The following is a 19,250-nucleotide window of genomic DNA, read 5'->3' on the forward strand; positions in this document are numbered from 1 at the left end:
CTAACTACTCAGGAGGCTTGAGATCTGAGGATCGAGGTTCAAAGCCATCCTGGGCAGGAAAGTCCGTGATACTCTTATCTCTAATTAACCAGAAGTGGTGCTGTGGCTCAAGTGGTGGAGTGCTCACCTTGAGGTAAAGAGCTGAGGGACAGCGCTCAGGCCCAGAGTTCAAGTCCCACAACTGGGGGGGGGGGGGGGGGGTGAGGGTCTCATAGGGACTTTTCTGTCTGGGCTGGCTGCAAACCACAATACTCAGATCTCAGCCTCCTGAGTAGCTAGGATTACAGGTGTGAGCCACTGGAGCCCAGCTTAAAACTTTTTTTTGTAATTAGCTTTGAGTTCTAGGTTCTCTTAAACATACAAAATAATTCAGAAGGGGCTGGGAAGGTGGCTCAATGGTAGAGCCCTTGCCTTGCAATCATGAGGCCCTGAGTTCGATTCCTCAGCACCATATAAGCAAAAGGAAAAAAGCCGGAAGTGGTGCTGTGGCTCAAGTGGTAGAGCGTTAGCCTTGAGCTGAAGAGCTGAGGGACAGCACCCAGGCCCAGAGTTCAGGCCCCACGACCGTACCAAAAAAAAAAAAAAATAATAATAATAATAATAATTCAGAAAAATTCAGGTTGAAAATCAATTTATGAGATATTTGAAACTCAAGACAATTTATAGAAATAGAAAAGTAGGGGCTAAAAGAAAGGTAGCTCAGTTGGTAGAGTGCTTGCCTTGCATGCATGAGACCCTGGTTTCGGTTCCTTAGCACCACATAAGCAGAAAAAGCTGAAAGTGGTACTGTGGCTCAAGTGGTAGAGTGCTATCCTTGAGCTGAAGAGCTGAGGGACAGCGCCCAGGCCCAGAGTTCAAGCCCACAACAGACAAAACGAAAAAGAAAAAGAAATGGGAAGTAGCTCTATGGCTCAAGGGGTAGAGCGCGCGCCTTGAGCTGAAGAACGCAGGGAGAGTGCCCAAACCCAGAGTTTAAGCCTCACGACCGACCAAAAAGAAATAGAAAAGTAAAACAAATGTATCCTTCATAAAAGGAAGTATTAATTAATGACAAAAGTCAATGAGAGATACAAGAGCATTACTTTCGGCTCTTACCAATATTCAAGTTCCAGTCCTAGGGGCTGGGATGTAGCTCAGTGGCAAAGCGCTTGCCTAGCAAGTGCAACGTCCTGGGTTCGATCCCCAGTACCAAAAAAGAAAAGACAAAAAAAAAAAAAAAAAAGATATCAAGTTCCAGTCCTACCAAAAGCGCGTGTGTGCGTGTGTGTGTGCGCGCACGTGCGCACGCACGGGGCACTTGCACGTAGAAAGGGAACTGACATTTACCATCTGCTTCACATAAGAGGGATCACTGTAATCTGCCATTCCATCCTCTGGGTTAATGTTTAATTTGTCTCTAAGTGGAGTTCGACCAGGGGTAGAGTTTGTCACAGGCTTGGGGGTGGTTCCACTCCGGGGAGTCAGCCCTTCAGCTCCATTAGAAGGAGTCCTTGAAAACAGAAATTCCAGTTAGTAAGAGTGCCACACATATTTGCAAATTTTTTCACATAAATTATTTCACAGGAAATGCAGAAGAGAAATAAGACAGCCCAAAACTTCTCTTATTTTACATTATTCTTTATACTATGATAAACTGGTGAGCACGGTCTTTACATGTAATATATTTACTGACTTCCAATCGTCTTTATACTTGACATTTTCTTGCCTTCTTAAATAGGTCCACCCAACATCATTTCAACCTTTGATACCTTAGGATGGCTAAGGAGAGGCAGTGATCCTGGATGACTTTCACCAACCAAGTTGTTCCCTGTCAGGTCAATGACATCAGTACTTAATGTAATTTAAGTGGGTCACCCCTTTACTTTGTATCTGGAAACCAACCACCACCTTTACAGAATCTCATATAAGTAAGCACATGTGATGACTTGGAGACTCTCCCAGCAATAAAGCCCACAGACTTTGCACCTTGTATTTTAATTGTTCAAAGCCTTTCTTATGTTTTGTTTGCTTACTTCCTGTATCTTGGCTGGGATCCACATTGATGGTGCTGTCAGACAGCTGTTCCCGAGAGGTGAAGTAATCGTTTAAGACATGGTCCCTGCCCCCAAGGAGCTTACAATCTAGTTGAGAAATAAGACATACACAAAAAAACAGCAATTAGGCTCTCAAGAAACACTGAATGTTATATAGGGACTGGCTGCCAGTGCTTCTTGATTGTGCTATCAAGTACACATGAACCAGCCTGAAGGGCTTTCTCTACTGAACAACAACCCACAAGGACATCCAAACACTTACAAGTAAACATCAAACATTAAGTGCTTAATAAGCTGAAATTCCATTTTAATATGACTTGCCTCTGTGACATTTATATCTTAAAAGATTCCTACAAAGAAGCCGGGTGCCGGTGGCTCACACCTGTAATCCTAGCTACTCAGGAGGTTGAGATCTGAGGATCAAGGTTCAAAGCCAGCCCAGGCAGGAAAGTCCAAGAGACTATTATCTCCAATAAACCACTAGAAAACTGGAAGTGGCACTGTGGCTCAAGCGGTGGAGCAGTAGAGCACTCGCCTTGAACTGAAGAACTGAGGGACAGAGCCCAGGCCCAGAGTTCAAGCCCCACGACCAACCAAAAAAAAAAAAGATTCCTACAAAGAAAAATCCCCATTTGATATAGGAAGTTCCACTGCCAGGCCTGGGTTCTCACAGCTCCCAACCTCTGCTGATGCTGTACTATACCCAGGAAGCCATCGCCCCATGCCAGCCTATGGAATCAAGCCTAGTTGTGAAGTCCCTTTTCAGGAAGCTCCCAACCTGCATTACTCCTTCCTGCTCTACTGCAGAGTAGAAATTATCTTTCTCTGCTTCAGGATACCAGCATTTAATGACGGAGGCCAGGCCTTATCAATTCAATCCTGTTATGTTCACACCTCTTTCTTCTTTCTAGCTGACCTAATCTCTCTGCTGGGCCACTCACTCTTGTTCTGTCTCCTTCAAGCTCTCTCAATTTCCCTCTTCCCCTGGCCCTCCTCTGCTTCACTAGAGAAATGCTAACTTCTACTTGCAATTACCTCCAGGGCTATTACCCAGTTAGACTCTATTCTGTAATCCTAGCTACTCAGGAGGCTGAGATCTGAGGATCATGGTTCAAAGCCAGCTCGGGCAGGAAAGTTCCCCATAAGACTTTTTTTTTTGGTCGGTGTGGGCCTTGAGTGCTGTCCCTGTGCTCTTCAGTTCAAGGCAAGCACTCTACCGCTTGACCCACAGCGCCGCTTCCAGTTTTCTAGTGGTTTATTGGGGGTAAGAGTCTCACGGACTTTCCTGCCCAGGCTGGCTTTGAACCAAGATCCTCAGATCTCAGCCTCCTGAATAGCTAGGTTACAGGCGTGAGCCACCAGCACCCAGCCCCCATAAGATACTTATCTCCAATTAACCACTCAAAACCTGGAATGGCACTGCAGTTCAAGTAGTAGAACACTAGCCTTGAGCACAAAGGGGCTCAGGGACAGTGCCCAGGCCCTAAATTCAAGCCCCACAACCAGCCAAAAATTAATAATAAAAAAAAAAAAAAATTCAGAGACAACATCCAGGCCAAGTTCAAGCCCCACAACTGATATTAAAATAATAAAAATAAAAACATAATAAAATAATAAAAATAAAAACTGAAGCCTTAAAGAAGTTCTAGTATTGAACCATTTCCTTAATACTATTATATGATTTATTATGAGAAGTAAGTAGAAATCAGAAAGGCAAAGAGAACATTTATTTCTGTTCTGTCAACATTACGAAATAAACATGCTGCCCTAGTCCATAGATTCAAGGTTTTCTAAAATATAAAATGCACTCGTTGCGGGGAGGAGGGTTGGGTAGGGGGGTGGGGGGAGGATGGGATGGGAAGGGGAAACAAAGGAGGAGGCTACAATGCTTGATAAGAAATGTACTCATTATCTTGCCCATGTAATTGTAACCTCTCTGTATAGTATTTTCACAATAAAAAAAAAAAAAAAACAAAAAAAAACAAAAAAAAAAACGCACTCGTTCTCGCAATACCTGAATGGGGTAGAAAGAACTGTGTTGGGAGTCTGCACCACTTGCCGCTGTGGAGTCACACCAGAGAAGTCACTCTCATGCAATGGGGTGTTCAGCCCACCTTTTAATGGGGTGTCCACGTTGGTCAGGGCCATGAGGTTCTGGGCCTCCTGATTAACAAGGACACAAAGAAGCACATTTAACAGTTTACAAATTTTGAAACACAAAAATTCTTTCACATCTTCTCAATGAAAACCAATAGAGCCAGGTGCTCATGGCTCACACCTGTAATCCTAGCTACTCAGAAGGCTGAGATCTGAAGATCACAGTTCAAAGCCAACCCAGGCAGAAAGCCCCATGAAATTCTTATCCAATTAACTACTCAAAAACCAGAAGTAGAGTTGTAGCTTAAAGTGGTAGAGAGCTACCCTTGAGCGAAAGAGCTGAGACAGTGCCCAAGCCCTGAATTCAAACCACACAACCGACAACCTCACCCCCACCCCACCCCCAGCTAAAAAAAAGAAAACAACAGAGAAAATGAATACTGGGCCATGGCAAATTTCAGTTTTTCCATTCCTCTGGCAACAGAAGACAGCACATCAGAGGCGCTAAATTAAGTGTACCTGTAAAGTTATGCTGTTGCAAACTCACATAGGGAACTGCCACTGCCCAAAACCTTCTACTAGCTGTGCCATCTCTCTTTACAAATGCAAGGTGCCAAGAATGCAAGTTCCCCAATGCAAGCTGAGGTCAATGTCAGAACACCTAGGTTTTAGTTTGGCTTCATCACTAATTCCTTATCTAATCTTCATAGCATCTCTGAGTCTCCTGGAAAGTTAAGATACTCCAAGTAGCCCACCACAAGGCTCCTAGGTTCATGTTCCTTTCAGAAGTCATGCTTGACCTCTTTAGGCAGAACAGACTATGCAGAATCAATGAATCCTCCATCCTCTATACTCAGTATGTACTCATTACATCCTCTCACCTCAACCACAATTATGATTGGCTCAGTGGTTAAGCACTTGCTTGGCATGTGCAAGATCCTTAGTTTAACCCCCAGCACAGCACAAAATATTTAAAAGAATAAAACAATATAGTAACTGGGGCCTCTGGAGCAAGTGATAAGGAGATCAATTGTTTTTCTCACTAAGCCTTCCACAACTATTTAACTCTTGAATCAAGGATCTGAAATTGTAACTCTTGAATCAAGGATCTGAAATTGTATTTCTGACTCCGTTCCACTCCTGCCCACAAATTCCATGTCCACAGGCACTCATCTAGGAAGTAAGCTCCCAGACCTGAGGCCTCTGCTCCACTCCACTGGTCCAACTGGACAGCATTAGACTATGTGAAGCAAGCTAAGTCAAAGGACCAGAGCACACAGTAAACTAAATGAGACGTTCTCTTCTCCACATTTCCCAAACTTTCTCACAGCTACCATCTCAAAAAAGTATAACAGAAAAATAAAATAAAAGCATTCACTTAACTGGCAACTCCTTTGTACAATAAAGATATTATTTTTTTAATGGAGAAACAACAGCATTTGCTGTGGCTGGTGTGATGGAGGAGGGGAACGTGGTGCTGCTGGCATACTGTTACAGGAACACAAAGAAGTTTGAAAATTCACTATTTCCTAATCACACATATGACTTTCTTCTAGGATTACTAGGCAATGTGAAACATTAAGGTGTGGTGCTTTGCTAACAGGTAGAAAGGACCAGAGAAGGGAAGGGCTAGCTTCAAAAGTTATAAATCAAAGGATGAAGAAATGACATCTGAAATACACAGTTCCTGAAGTAACCAGTAATCAACTGACTTCACTTCTTTACCACAGAAATAAATGCCCTCGGATCTCTACGCATTCAGGAATCAGCTTCAAACTGCTGATCCAAAAAGAACTACTTAGTCCTCTTTGTTGACACTTTTAAGGACAATAAACCAAGTGAAAGATATGTGACACCATACCTGCAGAATTCTGTCCTGCGAAGCTGGTGTTCTCGGGGTCCTAAGAGCAATGCTGTTGTTGGTGACATTGTACTCAGACAAAAGAGTGCTAGATGCAGAGTTTGTTATGCCAGACTCCTCAGCAGTCTGACGTGCGATCTCACTTGCTTGGCCTACTTTCACAACTTCCTGGAGCTCCGCATCTGAAATCTAGAAGAACACAATCATCAAAGTCCTTACTACATGTGGTTTTAAAATATAATAGAAAAATAAAATAAAAACATTCACTTAATTGGCAACTCCTTTGTACAACTACCTAAAGATACTTTTTGTTTAATTAACAAGGTGCTGGTGGCTCACACCTCTAATTCTAGCTATTCAGAAGGCTGAGCTCTGAGGATCCAGTTCAAAGCCAGTCCAGGCAGAAAAATTCCCATGGGCTTCTCATCTCCAATTAATTACTCAAAACACTGGAAGTGGAACTGTAGAACCAAGTGGCAGAGCACCAGCCTTGATCAAAAGAGCTCAGGGACAGAGCCCAGGCCCACAACCAAATTAAAAAAATAATAATAATAAATTAAAAAAACACTTTGTTTCCCCAAGCCAAAGCATATCTACCCTCAATTTAAAAAAAAAAAAAAAAGGCCTGGAGGGGCTGGGAAGGTGGCTCAGAGGTAGAGTGCTTGCCTCATATGCATGAGGCCCTGGGTTCAATTCCTCAGTACCGCATAAGCAGAAAAAGCCCCCAAAGTGGCACTGTGGCTCAAGTGGTAAAGCATTTGCCTTGAGCTGAAGAGCTGAGGGATAGCGCCCAGGCCCAGAGTTCAGGGCCCATGACCGCCCCCCCCAAAAAAAAAATTTAACTCAAAAAAAAAGGCCTGGAGCCCTGGAGCCCTGGCCTATAATGATTACTTCTAACCACCACAAACTATGAGAACTCTCACAGAGGAGTGTTCTTATTTCTCAACCCATCACAATGACTGATTTTGATAGGTGGCTCATCACTGTACTGTGAATATTTTAAGAGTACTCAAGACACGCCTGTTACATAGGCCCTCAATTGCCAAATAAATGAAATACCACATAAATCCAAACAATGAGATAAGCATATAAATTCACAAGATGAAAATACTACTTTAATCAAATTACCTGGGGGGCAGGAAGTACTAGTTTGCTTCTCTTTTTAGTAAACTCAGAAACACCACTGGTCTGAAGAATTGCTGATGGTAAATCAGATTCCTTTTTTCTTTTCAAGTGCTGTTTGTCTTTTTTCCTATCTCTTCCTTCTTTTTCACTGCCATAAATCAGGAAGTTATACATAAGCAATTAACATTAGATGCCATATTCATAACCTCTAAACAATCTTTGTCTTATGGGAATAACTAAAGCAACAAAAAAAGATTTTCTGGGCTGGGAACATGGCTTAGTGGTAGACTACTTGCCTAGCATGCATGAAACCTTGGGTTCGATTCCTCAGTACCACATAAACAGAAAAAGCCAAAATGGTACTGTGGCTCAAGTGGTAGAGTATTAGCTTTGAGCAGAAAAAAAAAGCTCAGGGAAAGTGCCCAGTCTCTGAGTTAAGCCCCAGGACTGGGAAAGAAATAAAAAATAAATTTAAAAAAAAGAAGATTTTCTAAAATGCACATTAAATTGTTCCCTATGAAGATTGCAAATTAGAATGTCTATTAAGAAACAGAGTACAGCCAGATGCCGATGGCTCAATCCTGTAATTTTAGCTACTCAGAAGGCTGAGATCTGAGGTCATGGTTCAAAGCCATCCTGTGCAAAAAAGTCCATGAGACTCTTATCTCTAATAAACTACTGATAAAAAGTCAGAAGTGGTGATATGGCTCAAGTGGCACAGTGCCAACCTTGAGCAAAAGCAGCACAGGGATGACACCTAGGCCCTGAGTTCAGGCCCCAAGACAGGCATTTAAAAAAAAGGAACCAAATATGGTTTTGGTTTTCATTTTTCTGGTTGGCCATGAGGCTTGAACTCTGGGCCTGAGCACTGTCAGCCCTGAGCTCTTCAGCTCCAGGCCAGCGCTCTACCACTTGAGCCACAGCGCCACTTCCAGTTTTCTGGTGGTTAATTAGAGATAAGAGTCTAAAAGACTTTCCTTGCCCAGGCTGGCTTGAATTGCAATCCTCGGATCTCAGCCTCCTGAGCAGCTAGGATCAGAATATGTTTAGGAAGATTTCTTCCATTGTAAACACTTCATCTGTTCACAATGCACACATAAATGTTAAGACGTGGTCAGTGAACAGACAGTCAACTAAGAGAACTGTGATTCAAGGGCCATACGTACAGCATTCTGTGCTAAAAACATGACAGCCAGGGTCACTGGCTGTCCCACAAAATTAAGCCCATTAAAGAAACAGAAGGATAACCAGTACCCATCAGGCTAAATAATATTCTAGTTTGGACAAAGACAATATTAGAACTTAAAAAAAAAAATCCTGTTATATATTTATTTCCAAAATCCAAAAGGAACTCACGATCTTAGCTCCCCATCAAGATCCTGTTGTCTTAGTTTCCTGAAATCTGCATCAAGGGCCTGATAGTTTTCCTCCGAGGTATCATAAAAACCAAGAGCAGGCTTTTTTTCGAATGGAATCTCAGCATTATAATCAACTCCTCTCTTCTTTTTTCTTTTCTTCTGAATTTCTATACCAGCTGCTCGAAGTTCTCGTCTTTTTTGAAGAGCAGCAAGACGCCTGAATAAAGAGAATACAAAATCACCCAGAATATCACTTACTATGGGCCAACAATGATCACTCACCAAAGTTAAGAAAACTATCTGGTTTTTGGGAGAAAGAAATACTCATTTAAGCCCTCACCTCATATCATTCACCAAACCCAAGTTTTGACTTAAAGAATAGAAAAAAGCAAATGGAAAAGCCAGAGAAAACCGTAGAAAATTTGTAGCTTCTCTTTGGATGAGAACGTACTTACTAAGTTAAATAATTGTCACTAGTTTTGAGATTTTTTTTTTCAGTCATGGGGCTTGAACTCTGGGCCTAAGCGCTGTCCCTCAGCTCTTCAGCTCAAGTCGAGTGCTCTACTACTTGAGCCACAGTGCCACTTCCAGTTTTCTGGTGGTTAATTGGAGATAAGAGTCTCACAGACTTTCCTGCCTGGGCTGGCCTTGAACCGCATTCCTCAGATCTCAGCCTCCTGCTTAACTAGAATTACAGGCATGAGCCACCACACCCGGCTTTGAGATGTTTTTTAACTGCAGCACTATAACAAAATTGTAAAATTAAACTGAAAAGAAAAAAAGATTTGTAATAAATATGAGGTTCAGCAGTAAGACTATAAAGAACCTTAGGTAAAGATTTTTCAAAACTCATTCCAACAGGAGTTTTTAAAAAAAGGTAAGTGAAAATAAATAATAGCATATCAGTTGCAGAGCCCTATACCCTCTCTTCTCCCTCCATCCTCCTTCCCTACTTCCTGCCCCACTCCCTACCCCCACTAGGGGAGGAGGAAGAAATGCCAAGCCACATGGACCAGCAAGAACACAGGCTCTGGGAAAGAAGGACAGAGAACAGAAAGTTCCAAACTTCTTTCAACAGGAACTTACTTCATTTGCAACAGTGCACAGAAAAGCAACAGTGCACTGCGAACTCCTAATACAGCGCATGTAGTGGTAAAAGGCAAGTGGGAAGAAACTGATAGAGCCATTCATTGGAGATAAAGGCAAAACGGAAGATGACTCATTTGCCAAAGAGAAACTGAAAGGCAGGAGGGAGGAGCCCTCTTGGAGTCAGAACAAATCTCAAATAATTCTCAAGAATTATCCCTTCATATGACCCTAACTGGATTGGATCCACTTGTGGATCCCCAGGACACTGCTGGAAAAAATTCAGAAAACAGCCCGAGGTAGTAAAGGAAAAGATGTCAAAGGGTGTTGAAAGGATGTTGGCAGAATACTTGCCTAGCTCCGAAAATTAACTTATTTGGTAGCAATCATGGGTTTAGCCAAAAGAAAATAAGAAAGAGATAGAGAAAATCATGGTTAAAGGCAATGACTACTTTAGCTCAATTTTTAGACAGACATTTATTTCTATGAGGCTGGGACTGTGGTTCAGTGGTAGAATGCTATCCTAGCATGCATGAAGCCTTGGGTTCCATTCCTCAATAACGCGCACGTCGGATTTAGCACTGTGGCTCAAGTGGTAGAGTGCTTGACCCAAAAAAGTTCAGGGACAGTGCCCAGGCCCTGAATTCAAGCCCCAGGACTGACCAAAAAAAAAAAAAAAACTAAAATGGGTTCAAAGCTCATTAACTCCTTCTCTGTTCAGAAGCGATGGCAGTTTCCCAGCCAGTGCCTGCCCGACTAATCAAGAAGAGTAACTAGCTGGCAGCAGTGCAAAATTCACACAGCCTTGTGTGTCCAAGGTGCCACAGCAAACCAAACACCACAGAGTTAGGGAAACGCAGTACGTCTGTCACAACTCACAAAATTTTCAAAATATGTATATTTTTCTATAACTAATCTAAAATGGGTAGAGGGGGCTGGGAAGGTGGCTCAGTGGTAGAGCGCTTGCCTTGCATGCATGAGGCCCTGGGTTCGATTCCTCAGCACCACATAAGCAAAAAGAAAAAAGCCGGAAGTGGCGCTGTGCCTCAAGTGGTAGAGCGCTAGCCTTGAGCTGAAGAGCTGAGGGACAGCGCCCAGGCCCAGAGTTCAGGCCCCACAACCGGACCCAAAAAATAAATAAATAAATAAAATGGGTAGAGAAAAAAACAAGTGAGCATGAAAATCAAAAGTCCATCCCCAGTTCCACAAAAAATATAAAGCAGCACCAGAGCTAAATATCAGAAAAACAAGAATTGGATAATTGAGATTACTATTCACCAAACAAGGTCAATTAATCATGCCTTACTGGATCTAAGGACAAGGACCATGAACATGGAAAGAGAAACCTACCTTGCTTCTTCCAACTGCTTCTCTCTTGCTTTTCTCTTGGCCTTCTTTCCCTGAGTATTTGCCAGGCGAGCTCTAGCTTCAGAAAGCATCTCGAGTTCATCTGCAAAAAGAAAAGAAAAACCACGTTCCTCTGTAACATAAACAAGCTATGTCATATAGACACTACATCATAGTGTCTAAAAGCCTAAAAAAACAAAATTAAGCTGAACACTGGCAGCTCATCCCCGTAATCCTAGCTACTCAGGAGGCTGAGAGGATCTGTTCAAAGCCAGCTGGGGAGGGCTGGGAAGGTGGCTCAGTGGTAGAGCGCTTGCCTTGCATGCATGAGGCCCTGGGTTCGATTCCTCAGCACCACATAAACAAAGCCAGCTGGGGCAAGAAAGTCCATGAAACTCTTATATCTAATAAACCAACAGAAAACCGCAAGTGGCGCCGTAGCTCAAGTGGTAGAGTGCTAGCCTTGAGATGAAGAGCTGAGGGACAGCGCCCAGGAACAGAGTTCAAGCCCCATGATCAACAACAACCAAAAAAAAAAAAAAAAAAATGGAAGTTGGAGATGTACTGGCCAAAGGAGCAACTATTCTAGCTGGGTGTGGGGATAAAACACCAGCAATCCTGAGGCAGAGGACCTCAAGATCTAGGCCAGTCTGAACAATAGCAGACACTGTCTCAAAAAAAAAGAAAGGGGAGAGAGAAATAGGGAAGAGGGGATGGGAAAGCAACTATTCCATAATAGAAAAGACTTGGAAAGATAGAGATTTGGGCCCAGTGCCAATAATCCTAGCTAATCAGGAGGCAGAGATCTGAGGATCATGGTTCAAAGCCAGTCCAGGCAAGAAATTCCGTGAGACTCTTATGTCCAATGAACCAACAGAAAACTGAAAGTAGCGCTGTAGCTCAAGTGATAGAGAGCTAGCCTTGAGCTGAAGAGTTTAGGGACAGCGCCCAGGCCCAGAGTTCAAGCCCCATGACAAAAAAAAGAGAGAGAAACCAATTAAATAAGCCAATATCCTATAACGAGATACAGGAAGCTATCAAAAGTCTTCCAACAAAAAAAAAAAAGCCCAGGACCAGATGGATTCACAGCAGAATTCTACAAGACCTTTAAACAAGAACTAATACCCATACTCCTCAAGCTCTTCAGAGAAACAGAGAAGGAGGGAGCTATCCCAAACTCATTCTACGAAGCCAATATCACACTCATCCCCAAACCAGGCAAAGACCCAACCAAAAAGGAGAATTACAGGCCAATTTCCTTGATGAACACAGATGCAAAGATCCTTAACAAGATTCTAGCTAACAGAATCCAGAAACACATAAAAAAAATTATACACTGTGACCAGGTAGGCTTCATCCCAGAGACACAGGGATGGTTTAACATACGTAAGTCAATAAATGTAATCCAACATTTCAACAAAGCCAAGGTCAAGAATCACATGATTATCGCCACAGATGCAGAAAAGGCCTTTGATAAAATTCAACATTCATTCTTGCTAAAAGCTCTGGAGAAGCCGGGCGCTGGTGGCTCACGCCTGTAATCCTAGCTACTCAGGAGGCTGAGATCTGAGGATTGCGGTTCAAAGCCAGCCCGGGCAGGAGAGACCGTGAGACTCCGATCTCCAATAAACCACCAGAAAACCGGAAGTGGCGCTGTAGCTCAAGTGGTAGAGCGCTCGCCTTGAGCTGAAGAGCTGAGGGACAGCGCCCAGGCCCAGAGTTCAAGCCCCACGGCCGACCAAAAAAAAAAAAGCTCTGGAGAAAATAGGAATAGAAGGAACATTTCTAAAAACAATAAAAAGCCATTTATGACAGACCAATAGCCAATATTATACTTAATGGGGAAAAGTTACAACCAATTCTCCTAAAATCAGGAACAAGGCAAGGATGCCCACTGTCTCCACTCCTCTTCAATATAGTCCTGGAACCCTTAGCCAGGGCAATAAGGCAAGAAAAAGACATTAAAGGGATCCCCATAGGGAAAGAAGTTAAACTATCCCTTTTTGCAGACAACATGATACTATACCTTCACGATCCCAAAAACTCCATCCCCAAACTCTTAGAAACCATAAATCACTTCGGCAAAATAGCAGGATACAAAATAAACCCACAAAAATCAGTTGCCTTCCTGTACACTGACAATGTACAAGAAGAGAGGGAAATAAAGGGAGCAACCCCATTCACAATAACCTCCCAAAAAATAAAATATTTAGGAATTAACCTAACCAAAGATGTAAAAGAACTATTTAATGAAAACCATAAAAAGTTAAAGAAAGAAATTGCAGAAGACACTCCCATGCTCCTGGATAGGCCGACTTAATATAGTAAAGATGGTAATACTTCCAAAACTAATATACAAATTCAATGCAATTCCTATTAAAATCCCAATGACATACATCACTGAAATACAGAAAACAGTCCAAAAATTCATATGGAACAACAAAAGACCTAGAATAACCAAAACAATTTTAGGGAATAAAGACAATATGGGAGGGCTATCCATGCCGAACTTCAAACTCTACTACAGAGCTATAATAACAAAGACAGCATGGTACTGGCACAAAAACAGACCCGAAGACCAATGGAACAGAATAGAAGATCCAGAAATAAATCCACAGGCCTACAGCCAGCTGATATTCGACAAAGGAGCCAAAGACATACAATGGAAGAAACACAGCCTCTTCAACCGCTGGTGCTGGGAAAACTGGGCGGCCACATGCAGAAAACTAAAAGTGGACCCCAGCCTATCACCATGCACCAACATCAACTCAAAATGGATTAAAGACCTTAACATTAAACCTGAATCTCTGAAACTACTGCAAGACAGAGTAGGAGAGACACTTGAACTAATAGGCACAAGAAGGAACTTCCTGAACAGAGTCCCAGGGTCACAACAAGTTGGAGAGAGACTCGACAAATGGGACTACCTTAAAATAAAAAGCTTCTGCACAGCTAAATCTATTGCAACTAAGCTAGAAAGACAACCAACTAATTGGGAAAAAATATTTACCAGCAATATATCAGACAAGGGGTTAACATCCTGTATATACAGGGAACTCAAGAAACTAATCCCTCCCAAACCTAACAAACCAATTACTAAATGGGCAAGGGAACTAAAGAGGGACTTCTCAAATGAAGAAATAAAAATGGCAAAGAAACACATGAGGAAATGTTCATCATCCCTGGTGGTGAAGGAAATGCAAATAAAGACAACCTGAGATACCACCTTACCACAGTCAGAATGTCCCACATCCACAAATCAGCCAACAACAAATGCTGGAGGGGATGTGGAGAAAGAGGAACGCTATTACACTGCTGGTGGGAATGTACACTCATACAACCACTTTGGAAAGCAGTCTGGAGGGTCCTTAGAAAGCTAAAGACTGACCTCCCTTACGACCCAGTCATACCACTTCTAGGCATCTACCCTGAACAACAGGAACCAATATACAAGGACACGTGCACCTCCATGTTTATTGCAGCATTGTTCACAATAGCTAGGATATGGAAACAACCCAGATGCCCCATCACAGATGAATGGATCCAAAAATTGTGGTATCTATACACAATGGAATATTATGCAGCCATTAGAAATGACAAAATAATGGCATTTGCAGGGAAATGGATGGAGCTAGAAGGAATCATGTTGAGCGAGGTAAGCCAAGAACGAAAAAACAAACGGTACATGGTCTCCCTGATAAGTGGATGCTAAATCCAAAATGTTAGGTGATACGACAAAACTAACAGGACTTAAGAAACAAAGAACTCCCACTCATCTGGTTGAACCACTACTAAATATCCCCATGCTGCTGATCACATATATGGTATATAACACGTGAACACCGTTATATGTTACAGACTGTGATAGACAATTTGCTCCAGGAAAGTTAGAATGAACTTGTGACTTTAAATAGCATCATTATTCCACAATACTGTGAAATTCCGGAAATTATGTAATCACTTAATCACAATAAAAAAAAAAAAAAGAACCTCGGGGAAGGTAGGGAGGGAGGGGATGGTAGGGGGAAAACAATGGAGGGGGTAACAATGTTCAAGAGGAAGTGTACTCATTACCTCACTCATGTAACTGTAACCCTCTGTATAGTATCTTTACAATAAAAAAAAACATATGGAAAAAAAAGAGAGAGAGAGAGAGAGAGATCTGGAAAGAGTCTAAAAGTAACAACTATTAGCAGAATCAGGATTTTAAAGTCACAGTATTTCAAGAGAGAACTGAAAGGTTTAAAAAGTCTGACAAGTCTTGAAAAGAAGGCAATTCCTCACAGGCACACACATACCCTCATCCATATCAATTGGATCGGGTCGTGCTGGTTTTGTCTCTGGATTTGGATCTATTTCTCCAGGTTTAAGCTTTCGTGGATCGTCTGTGGTTTCCTCTTCATTGTCCCTCTGGGCAGTTTTGTCCCTAGGAAAAAACCCAGATGATTAAGTCATTTAATATTAGAATTATCAGGTTGCCTAGCTCTGAAACTTTTTTTTTCCCAAAAAACTTTATATATAGGCCTTAACAACATAAAACATTTCTACTATTGCTTTCTCTGACAGAAACGGTATTAAAATTCTCTCATTTCAGTATGACATTGGTGGCTCACACCTGTGATCCTAGCTCTCAGGAAGCTGAGATAAAAGGACCAATGTTCAAAGCCAAACTGGACAAAAAAAAAAGTCTACGAAACTCCATCTCTAATTAATCAACAAAAAAAAAAAAATAGGATGAAGGTGTGATACAAGTGGTAGAGCACCAGTTTTGAGCAAGCAAACCAAGCAAGAAAGCATGGCACCAAGTTCAAGCCAAAATACCTGCACCACACACACACCCAAAAAAAAAAAAAATCCTCTAACTTCAATATTTCTATTCACTATGAAACAGAATCCAAGCAGCAACTTAATCATAAATACAGTAGATGGAAGTAGAGGTATGGTTCAAGAGCCTGGAGCAAAACAAACAAAAAAAAAAAAAATCAAGTAAGAGCACAAGGCCCCTAGTTCAAGACACACACACACACACACACACACACACACACTACAACCACACAAATAGAAACACAGTTATAACACACACACACACACACACACACACACACACACACACACACACACACACTACAACCACACAAATAGAAACACAGTTATAAACAAACCATGAACTCTGGAGGCAGAGGTAGAGGGATCATGATCAGAGCAAGGCCTGAGCAAAAGTTCAAGACCCTATTTAAAAATAACCAAGCCAGGCACCAGTGGCTCTCACCTGTAATTTTATCTACTCAGAAGGCTGAGATCTGAGGATCACGGTTCAAAGCCAGCCCAAGGAAGAAAGTCTGTGAGACTCTTATCTCCAGTTAACCACCAGAAAATCGGAAGTGGCACTGTGGCTCAAGTGGTAGAGTGCTAGCCTTGATCTGAAGAGCTCAGAGACAGTGCCCAAGCCCAAAGTTCAAGCCCCAGGACCAACAAAAAATAAATAAAATAACCAAAGCAAGCTAGGTGCTGGTGCCTTCGCCTATAATCCTAGCTACTCAGGAGGTTGAGATCTGAGGATCAAGGTTCAAAGCCAGACCGAACAGCAAAGTCCATGAGACTACTATCTCCAATTAACCATCAGAAAACCAGAAGCCGAGCTGCGGCTCCAAGTGGTAGAATGCTAGCCTTAAGCAAAAAAAGCTCGGGGGTGAGGGGAGGGGAGAGGGAAGGCTGGGAAGTTGGCTCAGTGGTAGAGTGCTTGCCTTGCATGCATGAGGCCCTGGGTTCAATTCCTCAGCACCACATAAGCAGAAAAAAGCCAGAAGTGGCGCTGTGGCTCAACTGCTAGGGTGCTAGCCTTAAGCTGAAGAGCTGAGGGACAGCACCCAGGCCAAGTTCAGCCCCCCAACAGACAAAAAAAAAAAAAAAAAAAAAAAAGCTCAGGGGCAGCACTCAGGCCCTGAGTTCAAGTCCCTACAACCAACAACAACAACAACAAAAAAAAAACCTAAGTAACAAAAGATTTTGCAAGCATATGACATTTGGAATAAAGAATGCTTCTCTAGCTTTAGTAACATTTATAGTTAAAAATTTAAAGACAGCCGGGCGCTGGTGGCTCACGCCTGTAATCCTAGCTACTCAGGAGGCTGAGATCTGAGGATCGCGGTTCAAAGCCAGCCCGGGCAGGAGAGACCGTGAGACTCCTATCTCCAATAAACCACCAGAAAACCGGAAGTGGCGCTGTAGCTCAAGTGGTAGAGCGCTCGCCTTGAGCTGAAGAGCTGAGGGACAGCGCCCAGGCCCAGAGTTCAAGCCCCACGACCGACAAAAAAAAAAAAAAAAAAAAAATTTAAAGACAGAAAATGCTAGATGTTTCTTCAGCCTCATTAACATAAACACATATTTTAATTTGCTACTGAAGATTACTTACAGGAGAAACTCATAGTGTTCCAAGCACTGGGCTGCTGTTCTTCCAATGATGGGAGCAATGGTCCTCCACTGAGTTGGCATCAACTTGGCCAAGTGCAAAAGTTTCTCTTCTTCTTCTCTGGACCATTCTGTTTTTTTAATGCTTGGATCTAGCCACTCATACCTAATTAAAAGATACCATTTTCATACTTTAATCAATTACTAGTATATCCACTGTACATATTAGATATTCTGACTTGTACTGTTTAAAAAGATGCTCCTATCCTTCAATGACTAAAACTATTCTTTAGACAACAGAATATTCCCTGTAACATTAAACTGATCTCACTCTACTCCACTGTACTTTAATTATGCAAGACAAAGAAAAAGGTGATTTGCCTAAAATATGATCTTTTTCAATTACCTTTTTCATTTATTTTGTAAGAGGTTTGGAAACTATGTAGAAAACTATGTAGAAAAAGACACTGTCACCTCATTATTTTTTACAGTCTTCTTACTTTCTCAGTGTGATTGTCTAACAACTTGACTTCTTGCAAGCATTTGACTTACAACTACTAGATACTTTTCAATATTGTATGCATTTTTATATGCTTTTAAATTCAAGTAAAACTACTACAGCATCCTGTCTTTCCAAATGTCCACCCCACCCACCTTTTCTGCCCAGTACTTAGCCAGATATAAGAGGCTGGCAAAATGGACCTAACTCCTCACAACTAAGCATCCCTAACAGAAAGAAACAAGAACCACATATTCAGCCTTAGAATCATGAGCCTCTTTATACTCTAATCTCTGCATTCTGCCACTTTCCCACATAGGAAGTTGGGTCACTACTGTATAATCCAAAGTATATTCCTTGTAGCAGCTAGCTGGGGCTAGGGCTGGGACCAGCTCATGCATGATAAGAGCACAGGTAAATAGCTGAATGTGTCATTACCCTGTGATGTAAAAGATGAGCCATAGATGGAAGTGTTTTAATGTGTTCTGATATATTTTAGTGTAGAAAATACAAAGTGCTTTGACTCTATTAAAGGGAAACAACTATTTATTATATGGTTGCCTAAAAAAATTAACCATTATTGCTTGTTTCTTTATGAAAATAAGTCCTAAAACAACCAATTCACAAACATCTGGACTGTAATCTTCTTCTAAGCTGGGACCCATCTGTCCCTGGAAGATTTTTACGCTTCACAAGGCACTCGCAAACACATGAACTCATTTAGATGGGGCTTCACATCTCCGTCAGTCAGTGCCAAAAGTTATTATGCCAAATTGGGAGAAAACTGGAGCAGGATGGAGGGGAAGGAAAAACAGCTTGTGTAAGACTACACAGGAAACAAGTAACAGCTAAGCTGAAATCCTATCTCCCACTCCATACTTTCTGTTATATCAGGAAGCCAGGGTTTTGGGGTATTTTTTTGTTTTTTGTTTTTTCTTAGAAGATTCAAAGAACTGAGAGGAGCGCTCACTCATGATCAAGGTTGCTTTGTGTTTTCTACTTATTAACTGGTACATACCATCTGGCTTTGCATTGCTTGGCTGATTTTCTATGCAGCAATGAGGCAATCCTAGACCACTGGTTTTTCCCATATTTCATTACCGCTGCTTTCAGAATTTCATCCTAAAATAATTGCCAGAGAAAGAGTACATTCAATCACAAAACTTCAAGTAAAAACAAAGACAAAACAACTCTGATATGATTTCTCTAGAGACACGTACACACGCATGTGTGCACACACAGACATGATACCCTTTCACCTTATCCACACTTACATATACATCCCTCCACAAACGGAAGAAGGAACAGTCCAATCTGAGAAACTTTACTTTATGATAGATTAATAAAAAGTATTTCCCAATGTGTACTGTCATTATCTTCAAAAAGATATATTCATTTATGTGTTCATCCAAAAAACATTTCCCAGATACCTACCT

General features: G+C 41.8%; 1 protein-coding gene across 1 annotated transcript in view; it reads right to left on the reverse strand.

The window, feature by feature from the left end:
* The window catches only part of Cdc5l (cell division cycle 5 like), a 44,589-nt gene that overhangs the window by 22,592 nt on the left and 2,747 nt on the right, over window positions 1-19,250 (reverse strand). Inside the window, exons 2-10 of the mRNA XM_070023623.1 lie at window positions 18,833-18,936; window positions 17,320-17,481; window positions 15,206-15,333; window positions 10,911-11,010; window positions 8,473-8,691; window positions 7,120-7,264; window positions 5,992-6,180; window positions 4,048-4,196; window positions 1,327-1,489 (exon numbers count right to left, since the gene is read on the reverse strand). Of these exons, the coding sequence (XP_069879724.1) occupies window positions 1,327-1,489; window positions 4,048-4,196; window positions 5,992-6,180; window positions 7,120-7,264; window positions 8,473-8,691; window positions 10,911-11,010; window positions 15,206-15,333; window positions 17,320-17,481; window positions 18,833-18,936 (1,359 nt within the window). The remainder of the gene's footprint in view (window positions 1-1,326; window positions 1,490-4,047; window positions 4,197-5,991; window positions 6,181-7,119; window positions 7,265-8,472; window positions 8,692-10,910; window positions 11,011-15,205; window positions 15,334-17,319; window positions 17,482-18,832; window positions 18,937-19,250) is intronic.

This window comes from Dipodomys merriami, unplaced genomic scaffold (genome assembly GCF_024711535.1).
Source record: "Dipodomys merriami isolate MVZ:Mamm:240054 unplaced genomic scaffold, mDipMer1.0.p SCAF_16, whole genome shotgun sequence".
Lineage (NCBI taxonomy): Eukaryota > Metazoa > Chordata > Mammalia > Rodentia > Heteromyidae > Dipodomys > Dipodomys merriami.